Source organism: Microplitis demolitor, chromosome 1, assembly GCF_026212275.2.
Source record: "Microplitis demolitor isolate Queensland-Clemson2020A chromosome 1, iyMicDemo2.1a, whole genome shotgun sequence".
Classification (NCBI taxonomy): domain Eukaryota; kingdom Metazoa; phylum Arthropoda; class Insecta; order Hymenoptera; family Braconidae; genus Microplitis; species Microplitis demolitor.
In genome coordinates this window covers 5,969,291-5,987,902 of record NC_068545.1, presented here as the reverse complement: position 1 = coordinate 5,987,902, position 18,612 = coordinate 5,969,291, and the positions used below count along the sequence as shown (strand labels likewise).

Sequence of the window (18,612 nt, the reverse complement as noted above, 5' to 3'; positions counted from 1 at the left end):
TACTTTTTGATACTCATCATTTTTCATACTTTCAAAATTACTTGAAAACTGTAATATTTTTTTTTTTTTAATTATTTCCAAAAGTCAAATATTTCAACAAAAAAAAAAAAAAATCCTCTAACATAACGAAATTTTCTACTGTGAAAAACATTACAAGTCATGAAAGCAAACGAAATTTTTTTCAAATTCAATAATTGATAATATTTATCCAATAAAAAAAAATACATATATATGTAAATTGATAGATTTGAACAAAATTATTTTTAACAATTAAATTCGACTCATTTATTCAAATAAAATAAATATGACGTATCTATAAATATTTCTTTTTCACGTTATATATATAAATATATATATATACTTCACAGCACATGGTATCAACAAAAAAATTTGACAAATTTATTGCATCTCTACCATATAATGTCAGCTGCATGATTTATTTTTTATATCACAAAAAATAGAAAATAAATTGAAAAAAAAAAAAAGAAAAGTCTTTGTCAAATACATAAATAGTTTATCCGATGAAATAACTAAGTAAAAGTAATGTGCACAGCGAATAAGCAGCTGCACTAAAATATTGTTAAATAAATTTAAAGAGAGTAAATTAGTCAAAGAGTAGAAAAAACAAGCTTCATGTAATCTATATAAATCCCAAGAGCTTATAACGAGTAGTTTTACATCTCTCACAGATAATATAAATCTAGATATTACGGCAAGTATACTATGAATAAAAGTTAAAAAAAAAATTCTACAATATATGATTGTATCAGTGTAAATATAAATAAATGAATGTATCTGCGTAAATATATCCATCTATATATTTTTTTAATTTTACAATGTAAGGATTTCCTAACGTGTGAAAATTCACGTGACAAAGTTTTATCTGGTCGCGTCCGACTACCGGATGTCGCGCATAAAACGCCCACACAGGTGAAAAATGACCTGAAGGCTGGTACCGACACGACTGGGACGCTAGATAAAATTTATCGACTCTACAATAGAAGACATAACCGAGTTTTGCCATTTTTGCTCCCCAGTGAATCTGGATATATGGTCATATGCATCCAATGTATGGTCTTTCAAAATTATTTCGTTATATACATAGCAAAAAAAAATAAACAAACACAAAACAAAAACGACGAAATATATAGGGATATCAGAACAACGTGATTTATGTTAAAAGTTTTTAAAATTATCTATCATATTTGATTATCAAACTACGCCAGCTTAATCAGAATTTCTGAGCATTTAAAAAAAAGAAAAGTTATGAAATTGGCTTAAAAATGGATTTTCAATTGACAGTTAAAATAAGTTTAAATTTTTTTCAAAGATTACTGCAGATGAATGACAGGTTAGAGAAAAATTATACAGAGTATTAGTCTCAAAGTTTTAAAGAACATTACGCAGCTTTACTGGTTATTACAGACGAATTTATCAAGATTAATTGCTATTTTCAAATGATAAAAGAATTAATTTTTTTTAAAATTCAATGTATTCTTTGAAGATAATAAATTGTCATTAATAATTTATGACATTTTCATTTCATTTATATAACAATCAATCTTAATAAGTTAGATTTAATCTCTTTAATGTGTATATACACATATATCAGCATATTAAATATATATGAAAGAGTAGTTTTGTAGATTTTTTGAAACGAACTGCAAAAAAGTTTCGAAATAAAAACTATTTTTTTTACTAATAAGAAAATTTTTAAATTATTAAATCAATTGGGATACTTAAAAGTTGCTTTATAGTTTTCTATCAATAATTTATGAATGAAAAGTGATAGACTGCTAAGTTGATTTTTTTTTTTTTTTTTTTTTTTTTTTTTTTTTTTTTTTTTTTCGTAAACGTTAACTCTTAGAAGTTTTATAAATCATCTTAATAATATTCAATATTTCACAATTAATCCATTAGTTGATTATTTATTTAAATCCTTCGATGCAGCAAAAATGACTATAAATGCATTTAGAATTTATGATTATTAATTAGATGAAATTGTGTTGAAAAAAAATTTTTTTGAAGCTTACCCGAGTCAGAATATTAAACGTAAATTGAACATTTTGGACGATGGCTGGCCTATTCTCCAGACTAATTCACAAAAAGAAACGTAGTATCCTCAAAGTCTTCTTCGAGAACACAATCTACACTGAGAAAAAATTTCTCTTCGGACAATTAAATTGGTTTGTTTAAATTCTGTTAAACTAATATTCAATTGGGACAACTCAATTTTATTACGTCGACAAAATCTATTTTGTAATTTTCAACAAATGATTTAATAGACTCTATTTGGTTAACGCTAATATTTCTCTTGCAACGATAATAAAATCATTTGGTAAAGTTAAGAAAATATTTATGTGATAGACAACTAAGTTATTTTGAAACGGTCAGAAATGAAAAAAAAATTTTTTGTACGTCCTTATGGCCCCAAGTGGGTACCCCGGGTGCCATAAGGGCGTACTAAAAAATTTCAAATTTGAAAAAAATTTTTTTTCGTCATTTCTACGCGTTTCAAGTAAAAATATGTTGTTTCCCGAAAAAAAAAATTTTTGGTACGCTCTTATGACTCCCGGTAGATACCTTGCGTGCCATAAGGGCGTACCAATTTTTTTTTTGCATCTGCCCTTTTCAGGCATAACTACGTCGATTCCCGAAAAAAAATTTTTGGTACGCCCTTATGACATTTGTAACGCGATATGATTGGCAATGGGCAATCAAATGATTTTATTGTCATAACTAAAATTTAGTTGTCAAAAGAAAATTTTTTTCTCAGTGTATAGTTCTGTCACCTAAACTAAGAACGTTAAATTGAAGACTGGCACTGCCATGAGGTTGCCCGATCAAAAATTATTTTACCTATAGATAATTAAATTATCTATCTCAAATACAACGTATCTTTTGCAAATCAGTCTGAAGAATTTCGCAATAAACCTTAATGCGTTCTTTTCCCGATCTCTTTTCTTCTTCATAGACCAGTCATCGTCCAAAATGTTGAATTTAAGTTCAAAACGTTCAGTTTACGTTTAATATTTTGACTCAGGTTTGTACTGAAATGTAATTTTAAAAAATTAACAAGTCTATACACTGCAAAAAATCGGAAGTGAATTCGGAGTGATTAAAACTTTTATTGAAATCCAAATTCACTTCATCACTTTCATTTCCGGAGTAAAAAAAAAATCACTCAGCATACGGAGTAAATAAGAAATTTATTTTTTTCAGCAGAGTGATCTGGATTTTTTTTCAATCTACATTCACTCTTCTTCAGAGTTAATTTTACTCCGAGGGAATCAAATAAATCAACAGTCATCCACTCCGTAACTATACTCCGCATTCATTCCGAAAATTTTTTAAAGTATAACTATGTTAACGATTTAATCCCTATATTATAATAGACATGAAAAATATGTGAAGCCAAACTATTCGTAACGTGATTGGTCGAAGGCAAAAAAACAAATGCTAACACGAAAATATACATTAAAATAAATATATGAAAAACGACACGCGCGCGCTTGCGCACGGACGTAAACTAGTGTTATTTAAAAATCCTTGATTCATAAGTTATTGTTGTTATTTTTTTTCGCATAAATGTTATGAAAAATGTCAAAAGAAAAATATAATAAGTCGTGATGAATAAATTTTCGAGATTTAATAGTGTTTTGTCTTAAATATAAATAATATCCTGTAGTTTCGTAAATGTTCGCGGTTCCTATGTGGTTTTACGTTTTGCCACCTTCCAAACCATGTAATTTTATGAAAATATTACTTTTTTTTTCTTTTTTCAAGTACGCAGATAATTTCGTTCAATTGTACGTTAGAGACTTGACGATTATTGCTCATCTAACTTTGTATTTAAATTTATAATTATATTTTCTTCACAACGAAATGAACATGTAAATTTATACTGTCATATTATTTCCATATCGTTAGCTTAGTTCTAAATATTTGTGACCCGAAAATTTTTTTTCTGATAAAATTAAATCTTTAACTCTTTCTAGGTCAATTTTGAATCCCTACTCTTAATTTGAATTGTACATCTTATTCTTAAATTGAAAGAGCTATAGTCTGTTTTCTAGAGAAGAGGCCGGAAAAATTGTAGAAGGGGACACTTGTCTACACTATCACAACTAAACTTTCACTCATACAGCCTTACAACGGACTTTAATTGACTCTAAGACTATCATTCTTTTTATAAACCAGGCATCGCGATAGTTTGAAAGAGAAACTAATAGTCTTATAACGAGGTCCTACTGTATTATGATGTGTGAATAGTTTGAGCTTACGAATTATTCACATCAAATCGAATTTTTTCCAAATTATCTGCAAGTTTTTGAATTATTCAAAAATTTTTTTTTGAACGACTTAAAATTTTAATATTTTTTCCAATAATTCAAATTTTTGTCAAAGGAACATAGAGCTCAGACATGAATCTTCGAAAAAATTATTTTTAGTTACTTTAAAACAACTAAACTCTTCATGAAATAAAATTTGAATAAGGTTCACTGACAAAAATGTTTTGAGTCAAGAGAAAAAATCTTGAACCAAGAATACCATTTTCAAGAAAATAATTTTCTTGAGTCAAGAGAAAAAATTCTTGAACCAAGAGAAATTCACTTAATCTAAGAATAATTTCTTAGCTCAAGAAGTTTTTCTCTTGACTTAAGGAAATCATTTCCTTCAAAATGGTATTCTTGGTTCAAGATTTTTTCTCTTGAATCGTCAACTTTTTTATCAATGTAGAGTTACCGTTTTTAGCCACTTTCGGGCAAGTTTTGGACCCTTGAAAAATTTAAATAAAGTATTGAGTGTCCAAAAATGGAACAGTGGCCACAAATAGTAAGTCTACCCTATTTGAAAGCCGATCAGAATTTTTCGGTTCAAATGATTCGAAAATAGTTATATTTGATTTAATTCGAGCACGATCCGCACATACCTAATATATGTATATATACACTTATTAACATTCGAGCTTTTAAAATTAAGATTGCGATATAGCTATTCAAAAATGAACATCAATATTTATAAATAGATGCTTTTGAATACACATCTGGTTATCAGATATATAGATTTTTCAAAACAATGCACGACGTGCATTGACTACTTTGTTAAACATAACATTACGGGTTGAAAATCTATAGGGGCGCAATTATTCCTATCTTTTGTACGTATATATTTACGCATGTGCAACAGCACTACATCCCAGAATTACCAATGAATCGACCTAAATATTTTTTCTATTCATCTGTATTTCAACAATAACTTTATATTAATTTTAAATATTCTATCGGTAAAGTTACTAAATTATTCCCAATATTTTTTTTTATTTTTTTTTATATAGTTCATTTGTTATGAGATTTTTCCGTCGTTAGACAATAAACTATTTTATTAAATTTTCACTAACTTTTTAAAAAAAACTTTTATAAAAGAGTTACTACAAAAATAAAAATATAATTTGATTTATAAATGAATTTTTAATTTTAATTTTTTTTATCACAATGAATTTCATAAATAAAACATCAAATTTTTTTTTTTATTATTTTCTAGGATTATTATAATTTAAATTTTAATGAAAATTATTCAATTAAAAATATATATATTTTATATAATTAATAAAAATTGAGTTAAATTTAAATTCTGACTTATTTTAAAAAGTTTTAATTGAATCTCGATATTTTTAAATTTATTTCTCGCCATAAAATTAAAAAAAATTTATAAATGATTAAAAATAATTTTTAAATTAATTATCACCCATAAAAATGATGTTTTAAAAAAATCATTGACTTCTGGGCAATTAAAAATATGAATAAAATATTAAATTTATAATCATACTTAAATTTTATTTTATTATTCAAATTAATTTCCTTTGAATAAAAAAGAAAATTTCCCTGTATTTATATTTCCTGTCATAAATTAAAAAGGAACTTTCTAGATGCTTGCGTTCACGTTGCAAACACTGAACATTAAAGCGGCTAATTCGAATGCAAATCAATCGAAAAATAAAGTGATGTAATGAGCTTATAAAGTGAGCATTAGATTAAAGGTAAATGTGTTGAGTGTGTATTTAACAAAATAACATCAATAAACAAAGTTAAATGTAAGCACATAAATGTTTAGTAGGAAAACTTACCTGGCCTAGGATATCGAATTCATGTTTACTAGCTATCGCAGCTGCAGCCTCTGGTCCATCGGGTACGTGAATAGCAAAGTGATTATTGTAGATAACTCTAGGTCGTTGAATTTTGGTCTCTGTGGGCCTACTGGTATCAAGTACACGATTTGCCCCAACAATAGCAACGAGCAACACAAGCCCCAGGATCGCCGCTTCAGAACTCATTCTACTAGAAAATCCTTTATCGTTGCTATTCTCTACAACTACTCAGTAACAACCTCGGACACACTCTAAGACGTTTGCTTTACTGTAGCTTTACTATTTTAGCTTTTACAAGCTGAAGATCGTCTGCACGTGACTAGATTTTATGGGATCTTTCAGTCATTCAGTTAAAAATTGACTTACGTTATACCCGTTTATTTATTTTTACTTTATTCTTCTTTCTATTCTTGATGAAAATATTATTTTAAATTCCCTCCTTTTATTTACTTCGGTACATTTGATTTCAATTGAAAAAATTTTCATTGAAACTACTCTGAGATTTTCTTACTTTATTGAAAATTTTTATCTGAAAAATAAAAAAAAAATGTATGTTTAGTAAACTTATTATGTAAATTTAAATTTATAATAAAAAATTACAAACAAAAATTTATTACAGTAAATATATGAATATATTAACTTAAATATTCAATTCCCAACCTCATTAATAACTTAAACGATAAATTAATTAAATTCTTTTTTTTTTTTTTTTTTTTTTTTTTTTTTTATTATTTTAACTCATAAACGTGCAAAACGATTTGAAACTTTGTGTAATCGAAATCAAATTGTCTTGAAAACTTATATGAAGTTGGAGTCAAATAGAGTTAAGTGATTGAACTAAACGCTTCGATCGACAAGATAAGATGAAGGAATAAATTTTCAAAGTATCTAAGTGTTATTTTGTATTATATTATATTATTTAAATAGAAAAAAAAATACCGTTGTAAAATTATCATAAAAGTTAAGTATTGTAGAGACAACTAGTGAATGTTTGAACTTTACCCCAGCAAAATGTTAAATGCACTCATGAGAGGAAATAAAAAATATATGAAACTTTTAGTCTGTACATAGTAAAAATTTAAGTATGTACATGCATACTCGCTGTCCTTATATTACTAAACGTTTATGGAAATTAAAAAAAAAAAAAAACTTTTTAGAGTCACTTGAAAAAAAAAAAGACTAAAATGAGTCATCCAAGTTACAATAATTTTATAAAACATTAACAAATATGTGAATTCTTTTATTTTTGTGAAAACATATTAATTATAAAAAAAAAAAAAAAACAATTTAAAATTAATTTTGCACGCTTCAAGCACGAAGGCGCTGTGTGTGCTTACGATCGAGATTATTTTTTTGACTAATTCACTCACGTTAAATTTTCTCTACATTTTTTTGATTACGCTAAAATAGGCTAAATTGTATACTAGTACAAAGATAATTTATTAAAAAAAATTACGACATGGTATTAAATCGATTCATTATCCCATTGATTTAAAATAAAGTATTTTAATCCAAGAAACCAGTGCTATCAATTACGTATGAATCTTTGGAACCACGGTAACTCTCGGAAAATATAATAAATTAGCCTAATTTTTAACTTCCCGCTAAGAAAATCGGCTGGCCCGCAGGGTCAACTGACGAACCGATTTTTTTTTAGTAGCTTTGTATCTTTTGTCGCAAGAACCCTTTTGAAAATTACTATCCAAACCCTTCTTCTTTAATTGTAATTACGAAAAAACTAAAAACCGGTAAATAATTGAATATTTAGCTGCCATATTTTATTTTTATAATTATTATTATTATTTTTTTGTTCCACTAACTACTGGCGGCAGCACTAGTGTGACAGTAGAATGGAAAAATAAAAATTGGCATCTAAAAAAAAAAGGCGGGATAAAAAAAAAAATTTTGAATAAGTAAAATTAAACTGATAGAGAATACTAAAATTAATAAATTAAAAGTTGAATAATAATGATACTGAAGATAACCGAAGTCTAATAATTTTTGAATTTTTTTAAACAATATATTATAAAAAAAAATGAAAACACTCAATTTTTTTCTACAGAAGTGAACAAATTACTCGTATTATATCAAAAAAAGTTATTTCGAGTAATATAAAAGTAAAAACAGGTGTTAAAGAAAAAAATATAAACATTTATAATGCAGGAAATTTTTTTACAATTAAAAAAAAAAATTTTTTTTCATTTTTTTTCGGAGGGGGCCGTCTTGCTCAAAAAAAAATTTTTTTTCAGGAGCTTCACCAAAATTTTGGTGAATTGAGTTAAAGTTGGACGAGAGTAAATTGACTTGATGGTTAAAAACCACAAAGAATAATAATCGGCTTAGGTGGGCCGTCTTGCCCCGGTCGCCCCTACTCACACTCGAGAAAAATTAGTTAAGATTGACTTAGATTGTATTTGTTATATTTTTTAAATCAAAGTAGATCCTAACAAATCGTTTTCCCCGGGAAATTTCTATATTTAATAAAAAGTATATACATATATATTATTTCAAAAATTCAAATAAAAATATTATTATGTTGTAAACAAGTTTCAACAGTAAATGTAAATTTTTTATCGCATCTAATAAATATGTATCTGAATTTACATAAGTTATAGAAAATGTTTGTTTTTTATTTTAAAAATCGTCGAGTTTGCTATCAAAGAAAAACGAGATTCCTATCGAATTTTTACAGATGAATTTTCTCCTGCTCTTGACTGTTGTTTACATACACGAGTAATCTCTTCAACTTATCTCTTTATGAATCCGACGTTTTACCGATCAAACTCCTCTCTCTTATATAATTTTTTTTTTTTTTTTTTTTTTTTTTACGTGAAACATTGAATATGTTCTTGAGCATAGAAAATAAGAGAGAGGATAAATAAATAGGAGGTAAAATCGGAGATCCTATTGCGTGTCCGACAGCAATTCCAATCAAACTTTAAATCGAGCATTATTCATACCTTTGGTGTTCTTTCTTAACTTAAGTTAAACCATACTCTCTCTTTTTCTATAACTACTTGCTGCTGCCACCACTTCTACTTTTAACTATGATCAAACCTGATATAAAATTCCCAGTGAAAAGTTTTTATGCTTACAAAGAAAATAAAAATTTAAAAGATCGATCTTGGTAAAAATACACAGCAGAAAACCACCAAAAGTTGAATAAGTGTTGGAGAGAAACTTTTGACTTTCGAACGATACAGCAACAGTAGTAGAAGTAGTAGTAATAGTAGTGGTAGTAGAAAAGAAAAAATGGATTAAAAGAGTAAAAGAGTGTGTGAAAAAGAATAAGAGGAAGGAGATGATGGTTGAGAACACTAAAGAAAAGCCAAGGGGGCATGAATAGAACTGCAAAACTTCTAATCGACTAGGAAGAAACGATTGAGTGAACATTCTTCTGAATTGTGAAAAAAAATTTCCATTTAAAACTACTATTTAATCTTTAAAAAAAAAATATTTGCCATGTCTTGTCAAGATTTAACTTAATTTTGTTTGTTACTGAAATTTCATCTTTCAATTATAAATTTTTTTTATTTTCTCAAGTTGTTACATCATAACGTAGTTACTATAAGTCTCAAAATTAAACATAAAAATTATTATAACTTTGGTAAATAATTGTAGATTGAATATTAATTAATACGAAAATAAAATTATAGATTTTACTGAGAGAAAAATTAATTAACCAATAATATAAATTATTTTTTAATTTTTAAAATATGAGTTATTTTCATAAAAGAGATTTTATCCGTATTAATGCTTTTGATGTTTATTATATATAAATATCATTACATTTCGTCGTAATAAATGTCAATTTTAAACAAAAAAATTAATACAAACCGACCGTTCATAAAATAGAATTGAATTTTATTAAATTCCAATTTTTTTTTCTTTTATTGTAATAATTATGATAAAATGAAATTTCTTTATCAACCCAGACGTAATGGTTATTAAAATTTTTTTTTTAATATGGGGGGGGGGCAATAATAATGTGAAGTGTAATTTTTCTTTATGTAAATTACTCTACTACAAGAAGATTTAATTTAATCTCCCCCCCCCCCCCTCTGTACTTAATTTAGTGTAAGCTTAGACAAAAAAGAAATTACGAAAATTTGAGGAAAAAATTTTTTTCATTAATAGTATCTTAAACATCATGTGGAATCGGTAATTTACTTTATTATTATTAGAAAAGATTTATACTTTATAAAATTGGATACTTTGTTTAGTACTATTCACTCAAAAAAACTTAACTCAAAAAAAAAAGTCACGTTTGGTGTTATGTCGTATCAATTATTAGAGATATGTAAGGTTATAAAATTCAGGTGAGGTTGCCTTGATCTATATATGTGAGTGCTAAGTAATTAAATGCGTGTGTACAGTCTAGAGATTTTGGTCATGTTAATAAGGCAGCTAAATTCAAAGTAACGTCATAAAAGTGATAGATTAGTCATTGGCTCGAATTATTGAGTAGGGATATACTCCGCCCATTTCATTCAAATGTAGAGTGTTTTAATATATTTTATGCAATCCCTGTCTCAGAAGTTCAATTTAAGAGCGTTGGATGGCGGTAGAGAAACGACAAATTCCTGATGCCTACACTATATCACTTTATTATTTTATCTGGCACTATAATAAAAAATATTATTGCATAATCTATACTCTTATTCCACGAACTTACAAATATTATGGTTAGTTTTGGTTATATACATATTTTTAAGAATGAAATGAGTTCTTTTACCGACTGACGTAATGATGTATACCCGTATATTCGATGTTACTAGAGGAGACTCGTGAGAACTTGCTCGTTCTGTGTATCACGCATCAACCTTTGCTAATTTTATCAGCAGTGCAATGTACGTGTACTATTTGTTACTAATTAATGATAATTTTCTCTTTAAATTAAACTTCTGAATCATGGATTGCATCAAATATTGTACGTTATTTGTCGGATAAATAACAAATCTGGCGTAGGTCGGTTCCAGAATGAGCCGTCCGAGTAGTCTTGGGTAGTTCGCGAACAACCTAGGTCGGAAGAGCGCTCCTTTAGGTGAACTATGCGAACTAGTTCGTCGATGATCTCGCTCTTAGTTCTTTTTATATTTTTTTTAGCGTCGGTTTAACTAGACACTGGCGCTATGTGACCAACCGAGTTATTTACTTTTTCTGTGCGCGCCTTGATATTGCGAGAGACTATTTTTATATATTAGATCATTACTCAACGAGACTAGCTGTTGACTAATGATTAATATAAATTATTGAATTTTTTCATTTTTACTTAAGTAAAAGATTTGATGTGCTATAAAAAAATGTCAACTTTAATTGTAATAATTAGCATTTTTTAAGTATTGTAATATAATTACGCATTATACTAGAAACGAGACTAGCTGTTGACTAATTATTAATATAAATTCTTTTATTTTTTCATTCTTATTTAAATAAAAAATTTTATGTTCCATAAATAAACAGAACCAGCATTAATCATAAATATATTTTTTTTTCTATTTATTGTTTTTATTAAATTATTTAAACAAAAGAACTAATGAACTAAAAGAACGAACTAGTTCGCCATTGGATTGTGACTTAAATTGAGCGCTCTCAGTGGTGACCGATTAGGCCCAAGACTACGTCCGAGTGAAGCGCTAAAATTCTCACTCGTTCTCTTGTAAAACAGCGCAACCTGTCGGCTCATCCTGGAACCAACTCATGCCATAATCTATTACTTATTCAGCTTATATTGTAAATAGTTATTAATCCACTAGTTTGACCAATCAGAAAGGATTGTATTTTAATATAAAATTTTATGAGGCTGACTAGACAGTTAGCGGCGTATTTTTCGGCATGAATTACATAAAATTATTTAAAGCCATCACTTATTACTTTTCGACTATATTTTAACGATATGAGGCATTTGAAAATATTTTATAAAGTTTTTTAAAATTTATCTCTCCGTTTCTACTCTCCAATTGTTAAAAAAAAGGTTTTACTCCAATTTATAAGTAAAATTATTTGCCCTAAAAATTTAGTTGAAAGCATGAAAAAAATTTTTTTTTATTACAGCGGTGAATTTTTTAGAATACAAGTGAAACGTAGAAATCCAGCGGATTAAAGTTTAAAAAAAAAGTGCATTAGTTTCTCAGCGTCCACATTTTATCCAACCCAGTCTTAATTTAAACGTATTTAGTAAGTTAATTTCAATAAATACACTATTTTAATTAAATGCTTTGGAACTTTTTAAAGTCAATGTAAAATAAACTTAAAAATTTTTCATCCACTGAATATGATAGTTTTTATAAAAATATTTTTTTTAAAAAACATTTGATATCACTGTAGAATAATACCCTACATGTATACAATTATAGATTTACATCTCAAAATATATAAAACTTTAGACTTTAGACATCACGATTAAAATCTTAACCATCAAAGAATTCAAAGCTCAATTCCATCGCAAAAAAGTATATCTCCTGACATAACATGAAAAAGTTTTTTCTGTATATTAAAAAATAATAATAATAATAATAATAAAAAGATAAGAGTGAGATTTATGTGTGCACTTTTACTTTTTTTTGTAAAAAAAAAGTATTAACATAGTCATTAATATTTAAAGATCAAATGGTTCATGTTTGTTCACGTATATATTAGAAAATATCTGGATAAAAAGTCGGAATTACATCACGGTTTTTTTGTTAGCATCGTGACAACATCAAGTGACTTTGGGTTTGACGAGTTATAACTTTTTAACTACTAGAATTATATTCTTTTTTTTTTCTTTTTTTTAAACCTCAATTAAAACTTCATTCCCGATTTTATTTTTATTTCTGTATCTCAATTCACATATATACAATAATAAATCTAAAACTATTCTATAAATAAAATCATATTTGAAGTATGTATATATTTATATGAAAACAATACCTGTAGGCATAAAAAATATTTAGATATATGTATGTATACACAAAAAATGAGTTCCACATACATTATAATTTATAAAATATTAATTGAATAAATGTATACTACACTATATTGTTGGCAATTGAAATATATATTAATAATAAAAATATTTCCGGACACATATATGAGGTAGAAATAATTATTATGAAACAATCTAACTGGGAATAAATATCGCTAAAGACAATTTGTGATATCATTTGTAGTTTATTGAACGGGTCATTGTTGTGTTGAAAAATAATCATCTTTTTTTCATTACTTTACTCTCTACACGGAGAGAAAATTATGGTAACTGTTCCTAGTACGTTTATGAAATATCATCCTATACCGTTATGGTAATGATTACTTGGGATTATGGGATATAGACCCATACTTTCTGGGAAAAGTTTCCATAAGTATGGGAACAATTCCTATCATTAAGGTAACAGTTCCCACATTGCATGTGAAAGAATCATGGTAATGATTACCATACTCATAGGAATAGTTCCCACAAGCAAATAGTAACCGATTCTATAACCACATTGTAATGGTTCCTAAGTGTATATGGGAATAAGCCCTATATATTATGGTTACTATTCCTATAATATTATTGTTAACATAACCATCATATTATGGTAATGGTTACCATAATATTATGGTAATCATTCCCATAATGTATGGAAATTATTACCATGATATTATGGTAACGATTACCATAATATTATGGGAATAGTTACCATAATAGTATGGGAATGGTTACCATAATATCATGGTAATAATTCCCATAATATTTAGAAATTATGGTAATTTTTTTTGTAAGAAGCGTTTTTTTTTGTATATTACAAAATTTTAAGTATACAAAAAAAAACGCTTATTACAAAAAAAAATTTATTATAATTTCTAAATATTATGGTAACCATTATCATAGTTACATGGTAACGATTACCATGATTTCATAGGAACTATTCCGATACCATATGGGAATTATACCCATAATTATAGGAATGATTGTCATAATATATATGGGTGCCGTTCCTATAATCAACGTTTGAAAAAAAACCGGTTACCATGCAGTACAGGAACCATTCCCATAATATATTGTAACTGTTGCCATATTTTTCTCTCCGTGTAAAAACGAATTAGTGAAAATCACTATTTGGTAGTGAATAGTCACTAATTTCACTATTTCAGATTTAAGAGAGTAGTTTATGTGAAATATAAATAAAGGGATGTGAGAATAAGGGACCAACCATGAATTACATCACACGAATTTTAGGACTTTTGAATCCCTCCCCCCATCTTTGTCACAGGTTGTCCCGTTTTTATAGCCCCCCTTCTGATATGACGTCACACATTTTTTAAATTTATGCATCAATTTAAAAATAATCGAGAAAAAACAGCTATTTTCATTTTTTTACTTATTTTTATTAAATAATCTACTTAAACCTATTTAAACCCTTACCATTCAAAATTCTCGTGAATTTGAGTGTCTCACTTGCATTACAACGCCGCTCTAGAAGTTAAATGAAGTTGCATGAGAGATAATCTCATAGCGAAAATGCTAAATTATTAATAAATATAGATCAAGTTCGTAAAATTTAAAGTTTTATATTCACACCTGAACTTCGCGTTTTAGTATTTTTTCAATTTTAACAGGTGACGTCACAAAACTATTGACCCCCTCATGTCCCTTGTCCCACTATGTCACATTTCGGTAATACCCCCCCCCCCTCCCCATCAACGTGTGACGTAATTTATGGATGACCCCTACTTTGTTATTTAAAATATTCATACCAAAAGAAATACATAGGGTAGGGCGGGGCTAGTTGATCATAGGGGCAAGTTGTGCAATCGAAATATCTCGAAAACTAAACAACTTACAACAAAAGTGTAAATGGTGAAAAGAAGGGGTTACGGGAGGAGAACACAGCACGCGACAGATAACGGCTGTCCAGTGCGCAGACTAGCTGACAGAACGCTTTGTTTTTTTTTTGTGTCAAAAAAAAAAAAACGGATGTTTAGACTTTTTCTCCTACACTTGCTGAAAAAAATTTTTTCGTGATCACGTAAGTATCCAAGCATAATGTAGTTATTGCTCTTTCAATTATATATGATTATTTGTTTTTAATTCTTATCATTCTATCATAACCTAACTTTTAGTTTGTTGCTCCAATTGGGGCTAGTTGAGCAAGGCGCGCTGACTGCTTGCTCAACTAGCCCCACTAGATTTTTATTATAGACAAGTTAAATTTTTCTTTACTTAATTAATAATTTTCAATTTATTTGTACATGTGATGATTTAACATAGTGTGTTACAATTACAATAATTCGTTTTGATGTTATAATAATAATTATTATTATCACATTTCAGGATGCGTACATTCAGTGCCAGATTTGTCAACAATGGTCGCACATTAAATGTGTGCCGAACGTTGGTCTGACCTATGTTTGTATCAATTGTGATAGTGACTAAAATGATTAATAATTTGAGATTTTTAATCATCTAGCAATATTTCTGGTCTCATAATTTGTCACTAGTTTAATTTAATATTTATTTACTTAATAATTATTCTTAAATATATCATTTTAAATGCAAAAAGTATAATAATGATCCAAAGATTAGGAAGTGTTAATTTTGTTTGATTTTACCAGAGTTATTCTAATAATATAATAAGTAGATAACATAATTATAATTAATATTGTTATATTTATATTTATTATTATTATTATTATTATTATTATTATTATTATTATTATTATTATTATAATTTTAAGTATGAAGAATTATAATAAATAAATAATTGCTTGTGAACAACAATTTTATTTGGCCTTCATATACCATTCTGTAAGTCACTCCGTGTATTTCATCCGTTGCACAACTAGCCTCATACCCTTGCTCAACTAGCCTCATTAGTGGGGCACGTTGAGCAATTTGGAGCACCCGCGTATTTCCGGGAATAACTTGGAAATTTGCAATTGGATCGTTTTTGGGTTGCTAGACCATTTGAAGAAGACTAAATTATGAACCTAACGACATGTCACTCGATTAAATCCGATACACAGTCTTAAAGTAATGGAAGCTCAAAGTAAAAAGTGATCAACTAGCCCCGCCCTACCCTACTACTATTCTAATTTAAAAATTTAAATTATTCGATAAATCTTAACTATGTGCGAATCATTGCCAGAAATTTTAATAATTTTTGACATGTCAATTAAAAATTTATTATTCGAAATTAGAACCAGATAATCGAATTTTGCAACATGAATAATTCGATGAAATTTTCTAAATTTTCTTGGGAATTGGAGTGAAAAATTAATAATTATCTTTGAAAATCAAAAAAAAGTTTTTTGCGTCTCATGATTTTTGTAACTAGCTAACGGTGCGTCGTAGGGAAAATCTGCAGGCTTAGTTTTTACTTTTCCGGTGAAACTATCAGACTTATCACAAAATGATATAGAATCTTTTTTGTAGATAATTTTATTTCTTAGAATTTATCTTTCATAAAGTTTTTCAGAATTCCGCATTGTTTTCTATTTATTTTCATTTTAATGTCAAGCTCTAAAAATCGATCAGAAGATTATTTTTTAAAAAATAGTATTTTTGTATCTAGATAAAACTTTTGAACCTGCTTCCGAGAAAAAAACATTTTTTTTTTGTAAACATTAATGTATATATTGACCGAGATTATAATTTTATAAAAAATTGGAAAAACTTTTTAGTTCAATTCACAAAGATATCTACGAAACACGAATTTTCATTCAAATATGTGAATCCATTCAAAAGTTATGCATAAGAAAATAGGTTTTTATATCCATCCTGTCTACATTTTATGATTATATCTATACCTACATTGTAGAAGATACTTACAATGAAATTACCACGGAAAACGTCCTCAATACTTTATAAAGTTTTATTCAAATCAATGAAACTAATTCAAAGTTATGGATATAGGTAAAAAAAATTCATCCACACATAAAATTGAAAAGTTTTCATTAAAAAAAAATATTTTATTAATTGGATTCAAACTTTATTTCGTTTTTTTCTATTTAAATATATACTGTATTATATTAATGTTTTTACTGAGATATTTCACAATTTATAATTAATGAATTTAAATAAAAATTATTTTTTAAAATTATCTTTTCAGAATAAAAATTTTGCGAAATTTTATTTGGAAAAATTTATATTAAAATTTGAGTGATAAATATTAATGTATTCAACATAAGATTGAGCTAAAATACAAATTTTACTTGTTCTACTGATAAAATTTGAATATATAAAAATAGTTTTATTACATAGAACTTCAAAATTGATGCGTTACTTTTGAATAGACTTTTTTTTTTTTTTTTTTTTTACGAATTATGTTAAAATAACTTAAGAATTCGTATTATATCAACCGTATTCTAACACGTTTGATTCTACCGTGAACAGATATCGTTGAACCAAAACTAAAAAATTTTTAAAAAAGAAAAAAACTATTTTCCAAAACCAAAAAACGTCTTAACTTTGTACATATATTTTTATTACCTTTTTTTGTCTACTGATTTCAAATAAGAAAATGTACTAATTTTGAAATTACATAATAAAAAAATAAAATAATCAATGTAATTTTAATCGAAGCAATAAATTCTTACACAACAAAAATTCAAAAGTCATAAATAAATATTAAATTACGAGCAACCTGCGTCACTACATGACTGTTCAAATATCACTACTAAATTTATGAAATACACAGAAAAAAAGTATTTCTTGTCGCCAAAAATTTTTACTTGTATCAAGAAATTTTACGCATTATGGATTGAATTCAAAAATTCTTTTGGGGCAGAAAAAGATTTTTTTGGACAAGAAATAATTTTTTGCGCCAAGTAATTTTTTCAAGTTTTAAATAAATTTTATATTTTAATTCACAATGCTAAAAATTTCTTGGGGTAAGTTAAAATTTTCTTTAGGCGAGTAAAGATTTTTTGTGTCAATAAATCCTTTTTTTTCTATGCACACTTTTTTGGCTTTGAGAAGTTTTCTAAAACCAAATGGAAATATAAAACTTTGTCATTTTGTAATAAGTAACGCGATATAAATAATATAGTATATATTCAGTGACATTCAGTCATATTTAGTGACAGAATAATTAGAATATTAATTTATTTAAAGGAAGTAACTACGATCGTATTATTTCTCGCGTAATTGAAATGTAATTTTAATGATACAGATAAATCGATTTATCTCAATGATTGATTATAAAAAAGTGTTGAAACTATGAAAAGGCACAAATTCAAGTCGAAACCTTTCTAACGATACCAAATTTAATAACATTAACCAATTCTATCATATAGATATGCCGGGAACAAAATTTTCCTTATTCTCTTAATAATATAGATTACAGTGTAAAAAATCGGGAGTCAACTCGAAGTAATCACGGATTTTATTTAAATCCAAATTCACTCCGATTTGGAGTTTTTATCCGCGTTCACTTCACAAATTTTTTCCAGTTTAACCATGAAAAATATAATTCATTGATCAACATTATTAACATTAACAT

The 18,612-nt window shown here is 27.0% G+C and overlaps 1 protein-coding gene across 2 annotated transcripts in view; it reads right to left on the bottom strand.

Annotated features, from left to right (window-relative positions):
* LOC103569587 (furin-like protease 2) overlaps positions 1–18,612 on the bottom strand; it is a 279,017-nt gene that overhangs the window by 254,185 nt on the left and 6,220 nt on the right. For both annotated transcript variants that reach the window (XM_008546940.2, XM_008546941.2), the window contains exon 2: positions 6,128–6,677. In XM_008546940.2, the coding sequence (XP_008545162.1) occupies positions 6,128–6,334 (207 nt within the window). In that variant the 5' untranslated portion in view covers positions 6,335–6,677. The remainder of the gene's footprint in view (positions 1–6,127; positions 6,678–18,612) is intronic.